This window comes from Gopherus evgoodei, chromosome 8 (assembly GCF_007399415.2).
Source record: "Gopherus evgoodei ecotype Sinaloan lineage chromosome 8, rGopEvg1_v1.p, whole genome shotgun sequence".
NCBI lineage: Eukaryota > Metazoa > Chordata > Testudines > Testudinidae > Gopherus > Gopherus evgoodei.
In genome coordinates this window covers 89,288,485-89,312,185 of record NC_044329.1, presented here as the reverse complement: position 1 = coordinate 89,312,185, position 23,701 = coordinate 89,288,485, and the positions used below count along the sequence as shown (strand labels likewise).

At 42.3% G+C, this 23,701-nt stretch overlaps 1 protein-coding gene across 3 annotated transcripts in view; it reads right to left on the bottom strand.

Annotated features, from left to right (window-relative positions):
• SLC44A5 (solute carrier family 44 member 5) overlaps positions 1–23,457 on the bottom strand; it is a 203,196-nt gene extending 179,739 nt beyond the window's left edge. The window contains exon 1 of one of the 3 annotated variants that reach the window (XM_030573389.1): positions 23,019–23,457. Coding sequence is in view for 1 of the 3 variants with exons in the window: in XM_030573384.1 (XP_030429244.1) it covers positions 23,019–23,055 (37 nt within the window). In the remaining 2 variants the exon portion in view is untranslated. The remainder of the gene's footprint in view (positions 1–23,018) is intronic. The other 2 variants (XM_030573384.1, XM_030573388.1) reach the window with 2 other exon arrangements.
• Positions 23,458–23,701: the final 244 nt, after the last annotated feature.

The following is a 23,701-nucleotide window of genomic DNA, read 5'->3' as shown; positions in this document are numbered from 1 at the left end:
ATAGATTACTGAGCATGATTTGATTACAAGAGCAAGCAGCATAATCAACCCACATTCATCTATAAGAGCCCAGTGCTTCTTACTCTATATGCTTTCTACTGAAGCATAAAGACACATAACTGGCTAACATGGAGGAAAGCAAGCCAATTAACTAATGAAAACAGAAAGGCTAGAAAATACTGGGAACTGGACTGGCAGAAACACACTGCAGAATAGACAAATTTAATTCCTCCCTGTCCTTAACCATCTCCAAGAAATACTGTCCATTCCAGTTTTGACATTATTTATCTGCATAGTGGCATAAGCATTGAAAAGGCCTCATCCCGTAGCAGCTTCCAATCTAAGAGGCATCAGCACACATGATACAACAGGTGGGTTATTTATGATGCAGTTTCATTTGTTTTCTCGATAGTACACAGGTTTGCATTTTGATAGGTGAGATGCTCAAATCTAGTTACATTTGTCCTCAGTGAAAACCTTAGGACCAGACTGTCCTTGGCCCTAGTGAGGTAGCAAGAAAACTCCCTCGAGGCCTCATCCCTCTTGGATCTCCCTCTAGGGCAGCAGGACTCTGCAGCAACTCAGAACTGTAGTTAAATACCACAATCTAGCCCTAGTTGTCTATTCAAAACAACTTTTCTTGGATCAGCAGCACTTCCATGTTGTAATTCAGCACTTGCTTTTGCCATTTAAAGCCAATTTATTGCAACAAACTGCATTTCACATCTGAGTGTAGTATTTGTTATTTGTTTCCAGTAGCATCTATAATCTGCTGTCACTGTACAAACACAAGAGAAGACACAATCCCTGCTGCAAAAAGCTCATATACTAAAAAGGCAAAACAAGGAGAGGGACAGAGGAGAGAAGTAAAGGGTAGAACATACAAGCAAAATAGCCAGATGGTGATCACTGGCCATTTCCTGAAAATGGGTTCTCTCTTTTTAAAGTAGAAAGATATATATAGACTGTCCTTAAGTATCCCCCAGCCTTGCCATTGTAAGCCAGTTAGTCTTGTAGATACCCTGGAGATGTGGGTCTTCAGTAGACCCCTTACATAAGTGAAGCTAAGTTTTTCTCCACAGGATAACTTTATTAGACGCTGAAGTTCATTATAAAGAGAATTGCAACTTCCCCATCATAATGCACTAAAACAATTCAGACTTTTCATTCTACTTCACTACATCCAGATTCTTAACTAGCACAAGACACTTCCCCAGCAGAACACTCCTAATCCTGGGATTTTGTTCAGGCCACCATGAAACTAGACAGTGTTTTGCTTACTAACAGTATCACTATAACTGAAATAAAGTACTGGAAAGAGATGTTCAGCACACCAACTAAATTGAGCATATTAGTTCAAAATAGTATCAAACAAAAGGGCTATAATTACCTATCATAAATAAAACAAATTGTTTTATCTCTGAACCTATCTTGAATAGCAGCCTTTAGATAGAAACATCCATGAACTGTGCACTGTTTCTGAAAAAGTAATTAATACCCTACATTTCCAATAACAGCTATCATGCAGGATTTCATTTTGAACGTTTACTATATATGGCGAGTAAGCTTGTTGCAAAATGTTTTGATTAGTCATTAGGTATTCTTAGTGTTCAAAGATATTTGTTGCTTTTGTGACAATATTAGTAACAGGCTCTTAGCTCACAGCCAAGGGGACATGTAGGAGTTCCACTGAAGATGGTGCAAGTGTGGACTTTTGCTAACGCTATACAATTGATTTTACAGATGATCAAAACTACTGCAATCAACAGCCTCTCCTTTCCAAAAAAGTACCATTAAAAACAAACCTTGAAAAGATAATTAAATTAAAAACCAAGATTTTCTAGGAAAAAAGTCTAGGTAATGTGATTTTTTCACATTCCTGGGCTCAAATTGTTTAGAGCATTAGGGCTACAACAACAGAATTAGTTGAACTGAATGCAGCTGTACCAGCGAGAGCTTAATACATAGATACTACATTGTATGTATACAGAAATAACTGAGAAGTGGGTGGTTTCATATGACTTATATACATTAGGTGAGATTTTCAGAATCCCTCATCATTAGCCTAACTCTGCTCCCATTGAAGTCAATGGAAGTTTTATCAATGGGAACAGAGTTAAGCCAATGCTGAATAATTTTGAAAATCCTACTCAAAAAATGTTTTGCATTTACTGTACACAGCACCTTTCCTCCACAGGCCTCCTTGATTTTACAAAGTTTGGTAAATATTCCTTTCCCTACATCACCAGAGGGGAAATCCACACTCAGAAATCCAATAGAGTAGTACAAAGAATCTAGTCTCCTGATTCCCAAACCCCTGCCCTCACCTCAGATTAACCAGATAATTAACCAGATTCTGGCCTCATTTAGACTGGTGTAAACCTAAAGTCACTCAAGAGAGTAATTCCAGATTTACACCAGTGTAATCAAGATCAGAATCTGGCCAGTGTGTTTAAACATAAAAACAGCATCTAAATGCTATATATTATTATTTCTAAGAATGCATGTTTGTAACAGGACACAGAAACAAAAAATAAGCAACAAAGGAAAACTGAAAAGATGGTATGGCTAAAACCACATCAACTGCTTCAAAGGACAGGGTCTTCAAGAAAGATTTCAAAAATGCAAAACTTTGCAAAAGCTTAGTGAGAAAACACTTTGCATCTATAATGGCGCTGATAAGAAATAAACATTCTCTGTGTCTGAAAAAATTTGCTTTATCCATTTCCCAAGTAGAGTAGTGCATTCTTCCATTTTGAAACTATTAGCAATGCTAGGTGTGGAAGGCAGAGAAGAGTGCATCCACGGCACAAGACCTGAGCCACATGTAAATTCAGGTAAGGCTTCAAAACCTTGGCTTCCTAGACATGCATAAGCATTGCCTTCCACCTACTAAAATATGATAACAGAAGAGGGAAATGAGACAAATTCACCATTATTCCTGAAGATGCCCCCTTATGCCACAGTGACTGCATTCCATTTGTGAGGATTTATGGCCCAGCTTCCTCTTCTCTCTTTCAGTGGTGTGCTTGTTGTTGTTTTTAAGCAGCAAGCCAGTCCAGTGGTCTAGTGGTAACAAGACACACTGCTACCCACAGAATCAGAGTTTATGTCCAGAGATTAACCCTTTTTCTCACTCTGGCTGGGGCAAGGAAAGCTATTGAAGCCAGACAGCTCAGGCACTGAGAGGGAGAATCTCATTCTAACAATGCTCCCCATCTCCTGGGGTCATACAGAGAGCTGAGCTGATGGACTTTGAAGAGACCACTGTCCAGCCCTCTTCTGTTTAGAGTAGAATTTATGTTAAGTGGGGCTGTTATAACCTTATTCCCACATTCTGGACCTTAGCGTCCAAAATATGGGGGTTAGCATGAAAACCTCCAAGCTTAGTTACCAGCTTGGACCTGGTACTGCTGCCACCACCCAAAAAATTAGAGTGTTTTGGGGCACTCTGGTCCCACTGAAAAAACCTTCCCTGGGGACCCAAGACCCAAATCCCTTGAGTCTCACAACAAAGGGAAATAATCCTTTTTCCCTTCCCCCCTCCAGATGCTCCTGGAGAGATACCCAGACACAAGCTCTGTGAAACTACGCAGAGTGATTCCCTCTCTCCGTTCCCAATCCTGGAACAAAAGCACTTTCCTCTTCACCCAGAGGAAATGCCAAATCAGGCTAGCAATCCAACACACAGCTCTCCCCTTGATTTCTTCCTCCCACCAATTCCCTGGTGAGTACAGACTTAATTTCCCTGAAGTAAAGAAAAACTCCAACAGGTCTTAAAAGAAAACTTTATATAAAAAAGAAAGAAAAAATACAAATGTTCTCTCTGTATTAAGATGATACAACACAGGGTCAATTGCTTAAAAGAATATTGAATAAACAGCCTTATTCAAAAAGAATATAAATCAAAGCATTCCAGCACTGATATTCATGCAAATACCAAAGAAAAGAAACCATAGAACTTACTATCTGATCTTTTTGTCCTTACACTTAGAAACAGAAGACTAGAAAATAGAACTACTTCTCCAAAGCTCAGAGGAAACAGGCAGACAGACAAAAGACTCAGACACACACTTCCCTCCACCCAAAGTTGAAAAAATCCGGTTTCCTGATTGGTTTTCTGGTCAGGTGTTTTAGGTGAAAGAGACATTAACCCTTAGCTATCTGTTTATGACACGCCCCCCAAATTGCAGACAGTGGGGAAGCTCACTGGCGGCAATTTCCTTCTAGAACTTGAAAATAAACAGATTAATACAACACATGCACCTTTACATATACTACTAAGTATATAACTAACAGACTTTTACATGTTAAGAACACTTTTTAACTACTGGATTCTGGGAAACTCTCACGGGAGAGTGCATCAGCAACTTTGTTAGAAGCTCCTGTGATGTGTTGAATGTCAAAATCAAAATCTTGGAGAGCTAAACTCCAACGAAGAAGTTTTTTGTTGTTCCCCTTGGCAGTATGAAGCCACTTTAGTGCAGCATGGTCAGTTTGTAGTTGGAACCGCCGTCCCCAAACATATGGGCGTAGCTTTTCCAGGGCGTACACAATGGCATAGCATTCCTTTTCACTGACTGACCAGTGACTTTCCCTCTCAGACAGTTTCTTGCTGAGAAACACGACAGGATGGAAGTTGTGATCTGTTGCTTCCTGCATGAGCACTGCTCCTATACCACGCTGAGATGCATCTGTGGTTACTAGGAATGGCTTGTTAAAGTCCGGGGCCCTGAGCACAGGGTCAGACATGAGCGTTGCCTTAAGCTGGGTAAAGGCTTTTTGACACTCATTAGTCCACTTAACAGCATTTGGCTGGGTCTTTTTGGTTAGGTCGGTCAATGGGGCAGCGATTTGGCTGTAGTGTGGTACAAATCGCCTGTAGTATCCGGCCAAGCCTAAGAAGGATTGGACCTGTTTCTTTGACCTTGGGACAGGCCACTTTTGGATAGCATCCACCTTGGCCTGTAGGGGGTTTATGGTTCCTCGACCCACCTGGTGCCCCAGGTAAGTCACTCTGTTTTGGCCTATTTGACACTTTTTGGCCTTAACAGTTAGTCCTGCCTGCCTGATGCGCTCAAAGACCTTTTCCAGGTGGAGTAGGTGTTCGGGCCAGGAGTCTGAAAAAATGGCCACATCATCGAGGTAGGCAACTGCAAATTCTCCCAGTCCAGCTAGTAGACCGTCTACCAGCCTCTGGAAGGTGGCGGGTGCATTTCGAAGGCCGAAAGGAAGGACATTGAATTCATACACCCCCGCATGGGTGACGAATGCTGACCTCTCCTTGGCAGGTTCATCTAGCGGTACTTGCCAGTATCCCTTGGTTAAGTCTATTGTAGAGATGAACTGGGCACGTCCCAACTTCTCCAATAGCTCATCAGTGCGTGGCATTGGATAGTTGTCCGGACGAGTTACCGCATTTAGCTTACGGTAGTCCACGCAAAAGCGTATTTCCCCATCTGGTTTGGGTACTAGAACCACTGGAGATGCCCATGCACTGGTAGATGAGCGGATTATACCCATCTGTAGCATGTTCTGGATCTCCCGTTCTATAGCAGCTTGGGCATGAGGAGACACTCGGTAGGGTGGGGTTCTGATTGGGTGAGCATTACCTGTATCAATGGAGTGGTATGCCCGTTCAGTCCGTCCTGGGGTGGCTGAGAACAATGGGGCGAAGCTAGTGCACAGCTCCTTGATTTGTTGCCGCTGCAGACGTTCCAGGGTGGTTGAGAGGTTCACCTCTTCCACGCCACCGTCTTTTTTCCCGTCGTAGTAGACACCGTCAGGCCACTCAGCATCATCTCCCTGGACTGTAAACTGACAAACCTGTAAGTCTCTGGAATAGAAAGGCTTGAGAGAATTAACATGGTACACTTTAGGCTTTAGTGAGGAATTGGGAAATGCTATGAGGTAGTTTACAGCTCCCAGGCGCTCTTGGACCGTGAATGGCCCTTCCCATGATGCTTCCATCTTATGGGCCTGTTGCGCCTTCAAGACCATAACCTGGTCTCCTACCTTGAAGGAACGTTCTCTGGCATGTCTGTCATACCAGGCCTTTTGCTCTTCTTGAGCATCCTTTAGGTTCTCTCTAGCAAGGGCTAAAGAGTGTCGGAGGGTGCTTTGTAGGTTGCTTACAAAGTCCAGAATGTTAGTTCCTGGAGAAGGCGTAAACCCCTCCCATTGCTGCTTCACCAACTGTAATGGCCCCTTAACCTCGTGACCATACACAAGTTCAAATGGTGAAAACCCTAAACTGGGATGTGGTACAGCCCTGTAGGCAAACAGCAACTGCTGCAACACTAGGTCCCAATTATTGGAGAATTCGTTGATGAATTTTCTTATCATGGCCCCCAAAGTTCCATTGAACCTTTCCACCAGGCCATTGGTTTGATGGTGGTACGGGGTGGCAACCAAGTGATTCACCCCATGAGTTTCCCACAGTTTTTCCATGGTCCCTGCCAGGAAATTAGACCCTGAATCTGTAAGGATGTCAGAGGGCCAACCTACCCTGGCAAAGATGTCTGTTAGGGCCAGGCACACAGTGTTAGCCCTGGTGTTGCCTAGAGCTACTGCTTCTGGCCATCGGGTAGCAAAGTCCACTAAAGTCAGTACGTACTGCTTTCCTCTGGGCGTCTTTTTTGGGAAAGGGCCCAGAATATCCACAGCTACTCGCTGAAATGGGACCTCAATTATGGGGAGTGGCTGGAGAGGGGCCTTGACCTGGTCTTGAGGCTTACCTACTCTTTGGCATACCTCACAAGACCGGACATACTTGGCAACATCCTTGCCCATCCCCTCCCAGTGGAAGGATTTCCCCAACCGGTCCTTGGTTCTGTTCACCCCAGCATAGCCACTGGGATGATCATGGGCTAAGCTTAAGAGCTTCTCCCGGTACTTAGTTGGGACCACCAACTGTTTTTGCGGCTGCCATTCTTCCCGGTGTCCACCAGAAAGAATTTCCTTGTATAAAAGTCCTTGGTCTATAACAAACCGGGATCGATTAGAAGAGCTGAGAGGTGGTGGGGTGCTCCGTGCCGCCGCCCACGCTTTCTGAAGGCTGTCATCTGCTTCCTGCTCAGCCTGGAACTGTTCCCTTGAGGCTGGGGTCACCAGTTCCTCCTCAGACTGTGGACTTGGGCTTGGTCCCTCTGGAAGCGATGTAGGTGATGGGGTTGTTTCCGTTGCTGGTGAACCGCTCTCCGCTGGTGCACCTGAGGGTATTTCAGGCTCTGGCTGAGCCTTTTGGGTATGGCTGTCGTGTGCTTCTGCCAGTTTTGGCGCGCTGGCGCCCTCTGGCGTTGAGTTTGAAGATGTGGTTGCACTTGCTGGTGCTGGTTGCTGTTCCAGTTCCGGGCCTGGTACTGGAGATGCTGTGGCTGTTTCAGTGGTAGGCATGGAATCCGGGTCCACTACCTCTGTCTGGGTCTCTGGTAACACAGACGGGGCGTCTGTGGACGGCTCAGGAACAGGAATGGGTCTGGAAGCTTGCCTGGTTTGGCTACGGGTAACCATTCCCACTCTCTTGGCCCGCTTCACTTGGTTGGCCAAGTCTTCCCCCAGTAGCATGGGGATAGGATAATTGTCATAGACTGCAAAAGTCCACATTCCTGACCAGCCTTTGTACTGGACAGGCAGTTCAGCTGTAGGCAAGTCTACAGCTTGTGACATGAAGGGGTAAATGGTAACTTTGGCCTTTGGGTTGATGAATTTGGGGTCAACGAAGGATTGGGGGATAGCTGACACTTGTGCCCCCGTGTCTCTCCACGCAGTAACCTTTTTTCCGCCCACTCTCAAATTTTCCCTTCGCTCCAAGGGTATTTGAGAGGCATCTGGGCCTGGGGATCTTTGGGGTGATGGTGGTGTAATGAATTGCACTCGCATGGTGTTCTTGGGACAGTTGGCCTTGATATGTCCCAGTTCATTACACTTAAAGCATCTTCCATCTGATGGGTCACTGGGCCGAGGTGAGTTACTGGAGACTGGTGAGGTTGAAGAGTAGGGTATCTGTGGCTTTACTTGGGTGGTATGGAGGGTCTTTGGCTGTCCTCGGTTGTAGGGTTTATGGTCTGTGTGCCCCCTGGGGTAATCGTTCCCCTTGACAGTAGCTTTTTTGCTTTCTGCCAGTTCCATCCATTTGGCTCCAATCTCCCCCGCCTCAGCGATAGTTTTGGGATTTCTATCTTGTATGTACCGTGTGATGTCTTCAGGAACACCATCCAAGAACTGCTCCATTTGTATGAGGAGGTTCACTTCTTCCAAGGTTTGAATGTTGTTTCCTGTTAACCAGGCCTCATAGTTTTTTGCAATGTAGTAGGCGTGTTTGGGAAATGACACCTCTGGTTTCCATTTTTGGGTTCTGAAGCGCCGACGGGCATGATCTGGGGTTATCCCCATCCTGTATCTGGCCTTGGTTTGAAAAAGTTTATAGTCATTCATTTGCGGCTTGGGCATTTCAGCTGCCACCTCTGCTAAAGGTCCACTGAGGTGTGGCCTTAATTCTACCATGTACTGGTCTTCGGGGATGCTGTACCCAAGACAGGCTCTTTCAAAATTTTCCAAGAAGGCCTCGGTGTCATCACCTGCCTTGTAGGTGGGAAATTTCCTGTGCTGGGGAGCAATAATTGGCGCCGGGTTGTTAGGGTTGGCTGGCACATGCAGCCCAGCTTTTGCCATCTCCAGTTCATGTTTTCTCTGTTTTTCCTTCTCTTCATTCTCTTTTTGTTGTTTTTCCATTTCTTTTTGTTGTTTTTCCATTTCTTTTTGTTGTTTTTCCATTTCTCGGCGGTGGGCTGCCTCATCTTCTGCTTGTTTCCTTCGGTAGGCCACCTCTTCTTCTTCTAGTTTTCTTTTGTGTGCTGCCTCTTGGGCTGCCTGTTCTCTTTGGAAGGCTGCCAGTTTGAGGCTTTCTTCCTTTTCTTTCATCTCCATCTGTCGCCTGTGTTCAGCGTCTTTGATTTGTTCTTCGGCGTCAATCCTTGCCTTAGAAGTCATGGTTCCTGTTTTCTTGTGTTGGGGTGCCCTCCGATGTTTATCTTCTGAACTGCAGGCTCTCTGTTGCCTCCTGAAGTCTGCCTAGCAACAGTGCTTTTTTCCTTTTCTCTCTCTAGCTAATGTTCAATTAAGGGAAACCAGAAAAACCACTTTATCTGCATGCATATAAGTGCTGATACTTGCCTCCTAATGGGAGGGCTATTGCATGACAAAAGACCCTTAACAGTCTTCTCGCTTAATATGCAAACCACAAACTGCTAGAGAGCAGAAAAAAAAAAATTCTCTCTGGTTCCCTTTTAAAACCAAACTGTTTCTCTCTGCTAAAAAGCCCTTAGCAGAGAAAAGAAAAATATAATATTCCTACTGGCTTCTGGATTCTGTCTATATCCCGCCGCTGCTACACCATGTTATAACCTTATTCCCACATTCTGGACCTTAGCGTCCAAAATATGGGGGTTAGCATGAAAACCTCCAAGCTTAGTTACCAGCTTGGACCTGGTACTGCTGCCACCACCCAAAAAATTAGAGTGTTTTGGGGCACTCTGGTCCCACTGAAAAAACCTTCCCTGGGGACCCAAGACCCAAATCCCTTGAGTCTCACAACAAAGGGAAATAATCCTTTTTCCCTTCCCCCCTCCAGATGCTCCTGGAGAGATACCCAGACACAAGCTCTGTGAAACTACGCAGAGTGATTCCCTCTCTCCGTTCCCAATCCTGGAACAAAAGCACTTTCCTCTTCACCCAGAGGAAATGCCAAATCAGGCTAGCAATCCAACACACAGCTCTCCCCTTGATTTCTTCCTCCCACCAATTCCCTGGTGAGTACAGACTTAATTTCCCTGAAGTAAAGAAAAACTCCAACAGGTCTTAAAAGAAAACTTTATATAAAAAAGAAAGAAAAAATACAAATGTTCTCTCTGTATTAAGATGATACAACACAGGGTCAATTGCTTAAAAGAATATTGAATAAACAGCCTTATTCAAAAAGAATATAAATCAAAGCATTCCAGCACTGATATTCATGCAAATACCAAAGAAAAGAAACCATAGAACTTACTATCTGATCTTTTTGTCCTTACACTTAGAAACAGAAGACTAGAAAATAGAACTACTTCTCCAAAGCTCAGAGGAAACAGGCAGACAGACAAAAGACTCAGACACACACTTCCCTCCACCCAAAGTTGAAAAAATCCGGTTTTCTGATTGGTTTTCTGGTCAGGTGTTTTAGGTGAAAGAGACATTAACCCTTAGCTATCTGTTTATGACAGGGGCTTTATGAAATGCGGGCAGAAAATAGAATAAAAGGGGAAGAAACGGTGTTCAGAGGACTCACTCTCTGCCCAGGAAATAAAAGTAAAATCTGAGTCTATCTGGAGAAACTGATTCTGGAAAAAGGTGATTCTTCTTTTAATGCCTGTTTCAGATAGAAGAAATGCATACATCATGCACTGTCAGTTTCACCCTGTGCATTGTATGAATGAGCCACCTCACCTGTCTTGAGATTCCCAACAGGCTTCTAAAGATGTACAACACAAGTATACTGCATGTAGGAGTGGGAGACGGTGAAAGGCATTTTAACGTGTAGCTGGTTTTGAAAACAGGAAACAAAGATATTGATATACTATCTAGGAGACAACCACAGCTGGCTGTATACCACAGTAAAATCATAGCGAGACAAGGTGGGTGAAGTAATACATTTTATAGGACCAACTTCTGTTGGTGAGAGAGGCTAGCTTTCAAGCTACACAGAGCTCTTCTGCTTGCCTCCCTCACCAACAGAAGTTGGTCCAATGAAAGATATTACCTCACTCACCTTGTCCCTCTAATATCCTGGGATCAACAGGGTTACATCAACACTGCAGACAGTAAAATCATGCCAAACAGTAATCAGTCAGGCTGTATGTCACACTACTGCATTATCATCATGTTGGTCTGAGTGGCAGTCATTACATCTGTCTGTATGTTTCCTTGTATTGGCTTGAATAGTAAAAGTGATCATATTGTTGGAAACAAACAAAATGCTGATTCATTCACTAGGAGCTGATCTATAAAATGTTTAACAGTCATGTTGAGAAATCTCAGCAGGAGGTTAAGAAAAGAGTCTAGGGAGAACAATCAAGCTATTGCTAAATGGAAGGATTCACCAAGCTTGACAGAACTGCCATTAATCCACTGGGTTATTAAAACAGCACTAACTATAACTCTGCTACAGTTATGCCTCTATTGACATTTCTGTATGCTCCCTTATATTCAGAGGGATACAGCTCAGAGAAAGACCACCACTGTAGGCTGAAACATGCCATACAAAGAGCTAATCATACAAGGAGTTCTATTAGATGCTGCAGGCCTGAGCCTGCTGCATTTAGGCTGCAATTTTGTTAATTTCCTCCAGAGTGTTGACATTATCATGTACCCCTGGGGAGTGTATAGGGAGAGCAACTGCTCAAATCTATATATTAGACCTGAATGGGAGTAAAGATATTAGATTGTTGTTTCAGTATATCACAGCTAAATAGTATTTTGGAGGGGAGAATTCAATTCCCCCCCCCCAATATGTATTAACACCTGCATGTTAATATAACAAGTTCTGACACAAGTCAGTTCCATCAGAAAGTTATCTAGCTCATTACTCTCTTTTCCTGTTGGAGATCTTTCAATGGTGTTGTGCTTACTCTGCTGAGACAAATCACTAAGCAACAAATAACCCACCACCGCTAAATTATGCATTATCTGTATATCAAGGCAAGTGTATTGTAATGATGTTTACATCCACTTTTCAACTTGGAAATCCCAGTTTCCAGGGGGTTCTGAGTCTGACACCCTTTTTCAGTTTGGGGAGTAGCTTTACTCTGTGAATGGCCTCACTGAGACTGCTTGTGGAGTAAAGTGCTCTCTACTCAACCTGAGCAAAGCTGACAGAATCAGGCCCAGGTTGTTTCCACATAGAATTTTCATGACTTATCTGGGCTGAAATTTAGCATAAGAAATTTGGCTCAAGAAACAAAGGTAAATAAAACAAAACATCCATTTGGGCTCATTATAAGTTCTGCAATATGAGCCAAATCCTTTTTCCTTACTTACATGGGACCTAATCCAATACTTAGTGCTTCTTAGGATTTGGTCCATCAGAAGTCACATTGACTTCAGCTAGGATATTTGTGTGAACAAGATGAGCAGACATGTTGTCATAAATAAAGCTAACAGGATTTGGCCTTAAGAGGTTTGCTGTCTGAGATGCTGTCTGATGTGGCAAATAAGTTATTTAGGCTATTATTTGTACCATATCAAGAATTCTTTTGCACCTGGATCTTACAAACACTTACATATATACATAGCTTTACTCAGGGATGTTGTCTCACTGAAGTTTATGGGAAAATTCACAAGTAAAGTTATCAATGTGTTTAACCATTTACAAGATCAAGGCCATAATGAGTATCCATAAAGACCATGAAGATACCACTGACAGTGACACAAAGATTCTTGAAATATCACAATTGCCCAATAGACTAAAAAGGTTGCAGTTATCAAGTAACCAAAGTTTCAAAAATTGCCCTCACTATGCATTTACATGATAAACAATATTGCCTTTGAAAAAGTGTCTACATTCTATTGGGTAAATAATCTGCATTTTAAAAAAATCCTAAATACATATATTCACAATAGTCTAACAATAATAATACATCTTTAAAATTCCCTAGATGCATATTTACATGATACCCTATTATAATAGGTTCTGTCAATATGATGCATTTTTAAAGTCCTTAAATATGTATTTACATAATCCATACTTTAAACAGTCCTGAAATACATATTTACACAATAGACTAATCTCTCTAAAAAGCAATTGCAATCCATTGTGTCTAATCTCACACATTTCTGTGAGGGATTTGTCTCTTTAATTTTGTCTTTTTTCAGTACTATCATTTAATTTAACTCGTGGGGAAAAAATAGGATAATTGATGGCCTAATAATGCTCTCATTGAAGCCTCTGAGAATTCCCTATTGACTCTAAGGGGTACAAATTTGAGCCACAAAACTGTATCTCAAAACATGAAAAAACTGATATTTAAGTCTTCAATCTTTCTAGATAATATAGATTATTTAGTGAATGATGCTCCATACTTCTATACTTCGGAATACATAAGCACAAGAAAACCAACTAAGGGTAGAATTTTCATAGTCTAATATATTTGTCAGATACACAGCCATGGCACAAGAAAATTAATTAGTACTCTCAGAATTTGCAGCCAGCTAATAGTTAATTTGTCTTAATTAGGGGGTCAGTCTCCTAATGTAGGGCCTAATCCTGTTCAAGATTAAGCATTTCTCATATTTATAACAGATAGGGATCTTACTCATATGTTAATTTTAAGGATCAGCAAACCCACATCCAATATAATTTATGGCCTTGTGATTTTTCCCCTCCAATGTGAGAGTTCATTTAATGCTTATGAAGCTAAAATGATAGCAACTTCCAGCTAGAGCCGTGTATTGTGTGAGCAGGTGCTGTGTGAGGGTCCCTGCATAGCTCTTCCACGTGTACCTTAATTATGACATGCACTCCACCACCACCATTAATCCAGTCTGGAAACTCTTCTGAGCAGATATCACAACTTTGTTGTGGTTTTTTTAAAAAAAATAGGCAAAATTGCAATAGGAAATCAAAGTTTCATTTGTGACTGTCCAAAGTTTCATCACAGAGGTGAAAGTCAATACACTAATTCATGATACTGCCTAGGCACCTGTTAAACTGTTAGTTCTCCTTTCATGTAGTCTCCCACTTTTCTATATTAACTTTGTTGCCATATTTCCTCCTATTGTGAGAACTTCCATGATCTACAACTCTCTCATTTCGAGGCATGAATTGGGTTAATTGTTGAATTAATACAGAGACATGGATAATGTATATAATAAAAAACACATGGTCAGCTAGGAACAGAACATTTTTTCTCCAAAAAGTAACAGAACTTTGAGATAAACTGTAATGCTTTTGAACAACATGGACATACAAACATCGACATATACCTCCTTTCCCCTATCCTTCCCCCATCCCCACTGACTTAAGATGGTTAAGTCCCCTAGCCATCTATCAAAAGCATTACAGAATAGCAGTAGCTGCTCAATAGTTGATGATACCATACTAGGAGTCCAATTTTCTATTCCCTCCCTTTCTATTCCCGCAACTTCCCAAACATAACTATCTTCCTGAAGTGTCATATGGCATGACTCATCCCAAGGTATCGATAGATTTGGTAAAATTCAGAAAAGTTTTAAAGTAATAGTATTCTGAAAATATTAACAAAATTGTCATGAACTGGACTAAAACTACACAGGACACAAACAAAAATAAAAAAGGATATTCTCACTACTACTGAAATCAACTCTGTGGTGTTGAAGAACTATTGCTGATTTTGTTACATTTATTCAAAAACTCACCAAAAATCCTTCTTTATGATCTTCCCCCCAAAAGAGAGAAATATGGGTCTAATCTGCTCCCATTTAAGCCAATGGGAGTTTGTCATTGTCTTCAATGGGAGTAGGACCAGGCTCAACAGTAGCAAAGCTTTGACATTACCACCTGACTCTGCAACCAGAATGGATTTCCTGGGCATTTCATAAACAATACTGGCTAATGGGAATTAGAGGAACTGTACAGAAAAGCTCCCGTTAAGAATCAGTGAGCAGAATGTTTTAAATATTATGTTACAGTAATGCCCTGTCTGCTAAAGATGCAGCCCATGATATTTTTTCCTTGGATTGCTCTTTAATCTTTCTTTCCACATTACTTCAAGTGCAGGAAAAGAGAGGGACATCTCAAGATATTAGCTGCTCACATGTATAAAGACCGGGAGGCCAAATTTCAATGAAGCTACTCTGATTTACACCAGATGAGGATTTGGCTTTGGGAGTATTTCTCTGCCAAGAATCATCAAAATATTTCAGTCCACTAAATATAACAGCATTTGCCATGCAGTTATTTCTCTCTTGAAAGACCCCAAGAGGAAGAGCTATGTAAAAATGTAAAGTTATCTTTCCTAACTTCTCTGAAACACAAGGTATAGCTGAAAATAAGGCACTTAAAACTGCAACTTATTTCCTCTTCTTTGAATGATTACTATAAATGTTAGTCTCACTAGACTGTAATCAGATCAGACATTTTAGTATTATATGGATTTCTAAATGTGTGTGTGTATATATATATATATATATATATACACAGAGAGAGAGAGAGAGAGCGAGAGCGCTTTAAATGGTTGCTTATAATTATCTCATGAATACATTGTAATACAATATTACAATGAATAAAGTTTGTAACACATAAACAGAGATACCAAATAATTATTCAATATGATTGTATTTATTAAATAATGTTTTCATGTTCCCACCCAAAAATAATTATGCTAAAATAACATTTAGATTCTTCATCGTGGAATTTCCTAGTGGGAAAAACAATAAGAAGTCTTGGATCTAGTTATCTTTCATGTGTTTTTTTAATAATTTACCTTGCTATTTTTATTAATGATAAAAGAAATGACAGTTTGAACAAACGTTTGTGTCCTCAAAATCCATATGCTCCTCCTGTTTGATCCTACAGTGAAGTTTAAACGCTTAAATTAATTTTGATAGTAAGAGAAATGTTAACACATGCAGGATCAAGACTTCACCAAAAGATCAAACAGAAGATGAAGTGAGGTACTAAGGGAGAATGTTCTTATTCAAAAAGAAATATCTGCAATAATAAACTAATTAAACAACAGGACACAAAGTAAGTTGCTACCTTTAGAATTCTCTTCTCCCATCTCCCAAGTTTATTCCATTGTGCATAACCTCTATTAAATCAATACAGATTAGAAAAATTCAGTCATACCTGAACTCTTTGTACTTATGTACTGCAGCGATGTCCAAAGAGTTATTGATTGATCTGATATACCATGTACAGTTGAAGCCCTTTATAAAATGGACCAAATTTAGATAATTTAGAAGGTTCAAATCCATTTACGTCAGTGGAATTGCACTCACTTATATCATATTTGAATTTGGCCAAGCATGAATTAAGAGGTGATGGGAGATTCCGCCTTGAAGTGCCTGGCACCTGCCTGTTGAAGTGTAAATACCACAAAAGGAGAGGAATTGTTTCGGGTAGTACACAGGTATTATTACTAGTAATGGGATGAAATTAAAGAGAATATGTAGTCTGACTCTCAAGAAAAAGTAATGATAGTGATGTCTATTAGTCTTTGGAACTCTAAAACCAGAGAAAAGAATAGTAAATGTACAATAGGATCAATTTTGCATTGGCAGGGAAATGACCCAGATGACCTAAGAGGTCTTGTAAGATTCTACATGGTGATGTTTATTGTACAGTACCTTTGGTGCATATTTTCAAATAGCGGTGTCTTGTTTTACACCTGCAGTTTCTGAGACACAACTGCAGAGGCACTTTGAAAGTGAAATTTAGATGACTGATTTAGAGAAGCAAGCAGATTTTACATATATAACCAACCTAAATTATTGTTAATATTTATTTGCATTATGATTGTACCTAAGAACCTCAATCAAGGACACGTTGAGCTAGGCTACATACAAATAACAAAGACAACAGAGGACTTGTTCCCTGCCATTCGCAGGTACAAAAAAAAAAGAAAAGAGGGCTAACTCAAGGTGAATTGAAAATAATAAAGATCGGCCCTTATATACGTATCTCCTCTCATCAGTGCGATTTACTAAAATATTGTCTGAAACAAGATTTTTTTAAATTCTGTATCCTCCTCCCCCACACCATTTTTTCAGTGATGTTATAATCTAGGTTTTATTTCACTATTAGTTACTATGGAAATAACTGTGACGGCACAAACACATAATTTTGGCATTGCCAATGGCCTAGTCCTGCACCACTTAGGTCAGCGGCAATTTTGCTATTGGTTTCAACAAGAACAAGAATTAATCAAGTGACAGAGGTAAGTGACTTATTATAAAAATAAAAGCTCTCTCATTGTTATTTTTTAAAAAACCTCAATATTAAGCTATGATTGAAAAGCAAGTGCTCAAGAATTTTGTTGTTTTTCACTTGCAGTGGCAATCTTCTCTACTGAGATGGTCCAACACCAAACCAAAGTATGGGGGGAGGGGGCCTCACAGGCAGGTAATTGCTCTTTTACACATGGAAAACCTGTATTCCATTTAATCTTGATATCTTTCCACTGGAAGATAGCAACTGAAAGATTTTAATTTTTTTTTCCTGAGGGAACAGCTATTTCTCTTTCACACTGAAAAAAAGTCTCTGCTGGAGAGAGAGCTCTGATAAAGTCAGCATCACTGTTCTTGATAAACCCTTCCTATTTTCTCTATTCTGGGGGCAAGAAACCACATTTCTCTGTTGCAAGCTTACAGCTCTTCTAGGGAAGAATGAATCCTATTACCTAGATTTAGAAAGCCAATAAGCAGCTTGCCTCAAGGATGATCTTCTAGTCCCTTCATGTGCATGCAAGAGAACCAATATGGCTAAAAAGATGTACTGTAGTTTTTAGAAGAGGATGATCCCAATCTTACCAATAAAAGTCTGTATGTTTACTAAAGGCTTTTATCCAGCTATGTTCACACCAATAGCCATCCAGATAATGTCCAATATCTTGGCTTTCCATCAGCCAATCCAAATCTAGAAACCCAGCATCAGTTAGAGAACTTGTTAGCTCAGAGGGAGAGGGACAGCTAATAAGCTGTCCAGGGAGGCTGTAGTCTGCTGTCAGCCAGGAATCTGACTTGAGATCTCTTTAAAGGCATTCAATTGATGCCAGAAGTCAATAGATTGAAGCTTTTGAGAAAGGTTTGCCTCTGTTATTTAAAAATAGTAAAGCCAATAGTGGTCTGGTGAAGTAGGGTTCCAAGAAGAGAGGCTAAGGACACCTACTCCTTCAAAAAAAATATGAGTGGGAAGGTAAATAGCCAACTATTAGCAGAGTCAGAAAAAACAATCAAAATGGTGAGTGACTATTATAGCAATTTCATGTAGAACCATACAGTATTGCAGACCCTGAATTTAGAAGGTATTGCACTATTTCATAGTATAAGGCCAGTAAGTTAGAAAGATTAATTTAAATTTGCTTTTCTTCATTATAAGACTAAAGTAACTATTTCCAATGACCCCTTAGGAGGCACATGCTAAATTAGGCAACCTATGGCACTGGTGCCACCTTCAGCACGCGAGCTGATTTTCAGTGGCACTCACACTGCCCAGGTCCTGGCCACCAGTCCGTGGGCCTCTGTATTTTAATTTAATTTTAAATGAAGCTTCTTAAACATTTTAAAAACCTTATTTACTTTACATGCAACAAGAGTTTAGTTATATATTATAGACTTATAGAAAGAGACCTTCTAAAAACATTAAAATGTATTACTGGCATGCAAAACCTTAAATTAGAGTGAATAAATGAAGATTCGGCACACCACATCTGAAAGGTTGCTGACCCCTGTGCTAAATAGTACCTATAAGAAAAAAAGCACATGCAAACGGAGAGATAAAAGAAAGAAAAAATGATAATGAACGTGAAATTGCTTAAATAGCAAATATTTTAGTTAGTATATTCAACTTGTAGTTCTGAAAAATTACAAGTTGAAATACAAGAATTTTTTCCAAATGCATTTTCCATGTAAATACAGGTAACAGTATCATGCCAACGGACTGTAGATGTTCCAAAGTAACATATTTTAAAAATGAAGCTAAAATAATGTTGTGTGATAACACAATACAGTTTCCAAGTCTTCTTTCCAAAGCAGAGCTTTCCTAATTGTAAGTGAGGGAATTATATGCTGCACTTACAGGAGTATGAATTCTGTCTAAATACTGTGTTTCTGTGATCCTTGAGGTGAGTGTTCTTCTATCTGCTTTTCTGTGCATTGCAGACTATTACCACTGAAGTTAACTGCAAAACTACTGACTTCCCTGGATCAGGCTCTGTGAGTAGTTAAATAACTTCAGAGGCATTAGTCACTATTTTGGAAACATATAAAATTTCTTCCCTGAAGTTCTCTGATATCTGGTGAGTGTTCTCTCCACTACCCCCACCCTTCCCCCACCTGGTTTGTTTATATTACCCTTTCTGCAAACAATTCCTTGGTTTTCTTAGACTCATTCTGCAATCCTTTCTCAGGCAAAACACCCTCTACTGGGGAAGCACTAATGGATCAAGTGCTTGTTCAGGTTATCATTCACTTCCATGAAGGAAAGCTAACCAGCTGTGGTCCTTAAGTGCCTCAGTGTGAATAACTCAAACTGTCAATTTTTTATTAAACAGATACAGTTATAAAGTTTTAGTCCACAAAGGTAAGTGACTAGAGTGAAATCTCTGCAAGCTGCGTAGACATTTTTCAAAGACACCATAATAGAGGCCCAACTTAAATGTATACCCTAAATTAAAAAACACAGTAAAATAACTAAAAAAGAGCCATCGTGGCTTAACAACCATGTAAAAGAAGCAATGAGAGATAAAAAGGCATCTTTAAAAAGTGAAAGTCAAATCCTAGTGAGGTAAATAGAAAGGAGCATAAACACTGCCAGTGTAAAAATGTAATAAGAAAAGCCAAAAATGACTTTGAAGAACAGCTAGCCAAAAACTCAAAAGGTAATAACAAAATGTTTTTTAAGTACATCAGAAGCAGCAAGCCTGCTGAACAACCAGTTGGGCCCCTGTACAATCGAGATACAAAAGGAGCACTTAAAAGACGATAAAGTCATTGCGGAGAAACTAAATGAATTATTTGCTTGCCTTCACAGCTGAGGATGTTAGGGAGATTCCCAAACCTGAGCCGTCCTTTGTAGGTGACAAATCTGAGGAATTGTCACAGACTGAAGTGTCACTAGAGGAGGTTTTGTAAAAGCAGCAAAGAGTCCTGTGGCACCTTACAGACTAACAGACGTATTGGAGCATGAGCTTTCATGGGTGAATACCCACTTCATCAGATGCATAGAGGAGCTTTGGGAATTAATTGATAAACTTAACAGTAACAAGTCACTGGGACCATATGGCATTCACCCAAGAGTTCTGAAAGAACTCAAATGTGAAAATGCAGAACTATTAACTATGGTTTGTAACCTGTCCTTTAAATCAGCTTCTCTACCCAATGACTGGAAGATAGCTAATGTAACGCCAATATTTAAAAAGCACTCTACAGGTGATCCCAGAAATTAGAGACCTGTAAGTCTAACATCAGTACCAGCCAAATTAACTGAAAGAATAAAATTGTCAGACACATAAAACATAAATTGTTGGGCAAAGGGCAACATGGTTTCTGTAAAGGGAAATCATGTCTTACTAATCTATTAGAGTTCTTTGAAGGGGTCAACAAACGTGGACAAGGGCATCCAGTGGACATAGTGTACTTAGATTTCCAGAAAGCCTGTGACAAGGTCCCTCATCAAAGGCTCTTATGTAAATTAAGTTGTCATGGGATAAGAGGGAAGATCTTTTCATGGACTGAGAACTGGTTAAAAGACAGGGAACAAAGGGTAGGAATAAATGGTAAATTTTCAGGATGGAGGGGGTAACTAGTGGTGTTCCCCAAGGGTCAGTCCTAGGACCAATCCTATTCAACTTATTCATAAATGATCTGGAGAAAGGGGTAAACAGCGAGGTGGCAAAGTTTGCAGATGATACTAAACTGCTCAGGATAGTTAAAACCAAAGCAGACTGTAAAGAACTTCAAAAAGATCTCACAAAACTAAGTGATGGGGCAAGAAAATGGCAAATGAAATTTATTGTGGATAAATGTAAAGTAATGCACATTGGAAAAAATAACCTCAACTGTACATGCAATATAATGTGGGCTAATTACCTACATCTAATCAAGAACGAGATCTTGGACTCATCATGGATAGTTCTCTGAAGACGTCCAAGCAGTGTGCAGCGGCAGTCAAAAAAGCAAACAAGATGTTAGGAATCATTAAAAAAGGGATAGAGAATAAGACGGAGAATATTTTATTGCCCTTATGTAAATCTGTGGAATGCTCACATCTTGAATACTGCATACAGATATAGTCTCCTCATCTCAAAAAAGATATACAGACACCCTCTGACTCACACAATCATTCCATTCTGGAAAGCCTTGAGTAACTCAAATTCTGCGTAAGTCAGAAATGTATACTCATATGTTATGCAAAAATTTCCTATTTCTGGTTTATGGCACTTTTTCCATAAGTGCGAATTTGCGTAAGTCAGGTCTTGCATAACCTGGGGAGCGTCTGTACTGGCATTAGAAAAGATTCAGAGAAGGGCAACTAAAATGATTAGGGGTTTGGAATGGGTCCCATATGAGAAGAGATTAAAGAGGCTAGGACTTTTCAGCTTGGAAAAGAGGAGACTAAGGGGGATATGATAGAGGTACATAAAATCATGAGTGGTGTGGAGAAAGTGAATAAGGAAAAGTTATGTACTTGTTCGCATAATATAAGAAGTAGGGACCATCAAATGAAATTAATGGGCAGCAGGTTTAAAACAAATAAAAGGAAGTTCTTCTTCACACACCGCACAGGCAACATGTGGAACTCCTTGCCTGGAACAGTTGTGAGGGCTAGGACTGTAACAGTATTTAAAAGAGAACTAGATAAATTCATGGAGGTTAAGTCCATTAATGGCTATTAGCCAGGATGGGTAAGGAATGGTGTCCCTAGCCTCTGTTTGTCAGAGGGTGGAGATGGATGGCAGGAGAGAAATCACTTGATAATTACCTGTTAGGTTCACTCCCCCTAGGACACCTGGCATCGGACACTGTCGGTAGACAAGATACTGGGCTGGACGAATCTTTGGTTTGACCCAGTATGGCGGTTCTTATGTTCTCAAATCATAAAATGGGGTTTTCTGAGTTACAGCCATGTCAAACAACATGCATATTACACCAAAGCAACAGTTTTATTTTCTATATATGCCCCTTAGTGTAAATTATCTGTGAGTATGACCAGCCTGCTGGGATGCAGAGAAAAGGAGGCTTGTTTCTAAGAGGTTTCTGCTCATTCTGAAGATTAAAGAGGGAAATATTTTGCCATGGAAATCTCACGCATAACTGTAAAAGGAAAACTGCACTTGGTTTTATGGAGATGCCTTTAAACAGATTAAGGAGCCTGCTAAACCTTGTCTTCTGCTGCAAATGAATTAGCTACTCAGGAGCAATTAAAGCAGCGCTCAAGCACGGAGATAAAGTTGTGCCCCCCGTGACCTTCTGCTGGAGGAAGCGACGTTTCGACTGGCAGGACTCGGGCAAGGAGACAAGCTGCTCGCTGAGTCCCAGTACACTGGCTGCAAGCCCTGCACCTCCTGGCCAGACCAGTACTCCCCCTACACCCCAAATCAGAACACTGCGAAGCCGCCCAGTGCCACATCACCCCCACCCTGTGTACACAACCCCCAGCTCCAAAATACTGTCTACACGCGCCCAACACTCCAACGCGCAAGCCCCAGCTCCGTGCTCCCCACCCCAGCACACCACCTTCCCCAAAGCCAACTCCCGTTCCCTGCGGCCCAATCCCGGGCTCCGGGTCCCCTCTAGCCTCAGCCCCCGCCTGCACCCCTGTCCGAGCGCCCCTGCCCGAGGCCAGCTCCCTGCAGCAGGCGCTCGCACTTCTCCGCCCCAGACAAGCCCCCCAGAGCCGAGCCGGGCGCCGGCGATGCACCTGCTCCGGCCCAGCGGAGCAGGCGGCTTTCCGAGTTCTGGCCCCCGCTCGCCCGCAGCCCTGCGCCCACTGAGCCCCAACTTTGCCAGCTCCCCGAGGAGGCAGCAGCAGCCAGCGCCTCGCGCCGCGGGGAGGGAGCCGCTCCCAAGCACCTGTCCCCCCGCGCACGGGGCAGGCAGGAGAGTCCCAGCGCCTTCGCTCCGGGCGGTGAGTCGAGGGGGGCCGAGCTGCCGAGGGAAACAAACTCTTGCTGCGGCGGCGGCAGTTCACTTGCTGGAGCCGCGATGTAAACAGGCCAGACGGAGGCTCCGGCTCCGGCTCGCCCCATCCGCATGCACCGAGCACCCGCTCAGCCTGGCGGACTTACCGTAGGGATCGGCGGAGGCGTCCCCCTTCCTGGCCATCTTCCCCCGCTGCTCTCCGTGCTGGCGGCGCCTGGAGCCCGGGCGCCTCTTCCCCGCTCCTCAGCGCGCTCTTTGTTGCTGTGATGGCATGGGAGGCAGCAGCGGCCGGGCAGCTGGCGCTGGGCTCCGCTCTGCTGCCGCCGCCGCCGCTCTTAGCCCAGCTCCTGCGCCCAACCCTGACCCCTCTTGTCCCGTCTGGGCGCCAACCAGCCACTGCGCCGAATCGGCGCGGGCGAGGGGGGGGGGCGTTTCGGCAGCGGCAGGCAGGAAAGGGGGAGTCGGGGGAGCTGTGTGCTCTAAGGGAGCCAACCCGGGCTGGCCTTCCAAGGGCTGCGTGTGACACCTCCTGCAGCGCACGGACCCCACACTCCGCGCGCAAAGCCCCCCTCCCCCCACAATGCAGCAGCAGCAGCACGCAGGCGGCCCGGGAGCGCTGCACGCCCCAAAAAGCAGCCTCCCTAACTTCTCCTGCAGCCTAGCCCCTGCTGGCACAGTAACTTTGGCGACTCCTGAGCAGGGCTGCGGGGCCTTCCCTGGGGGGGAGAGGATAGGAAGGTAGTGGTGTAACTCTAACGCACCTTGTTGGCTTGGGAGGTTGCACTAGGAAGATGGAAGTTACAAAGCCCATCTGGCTTCTAGGGTGGAG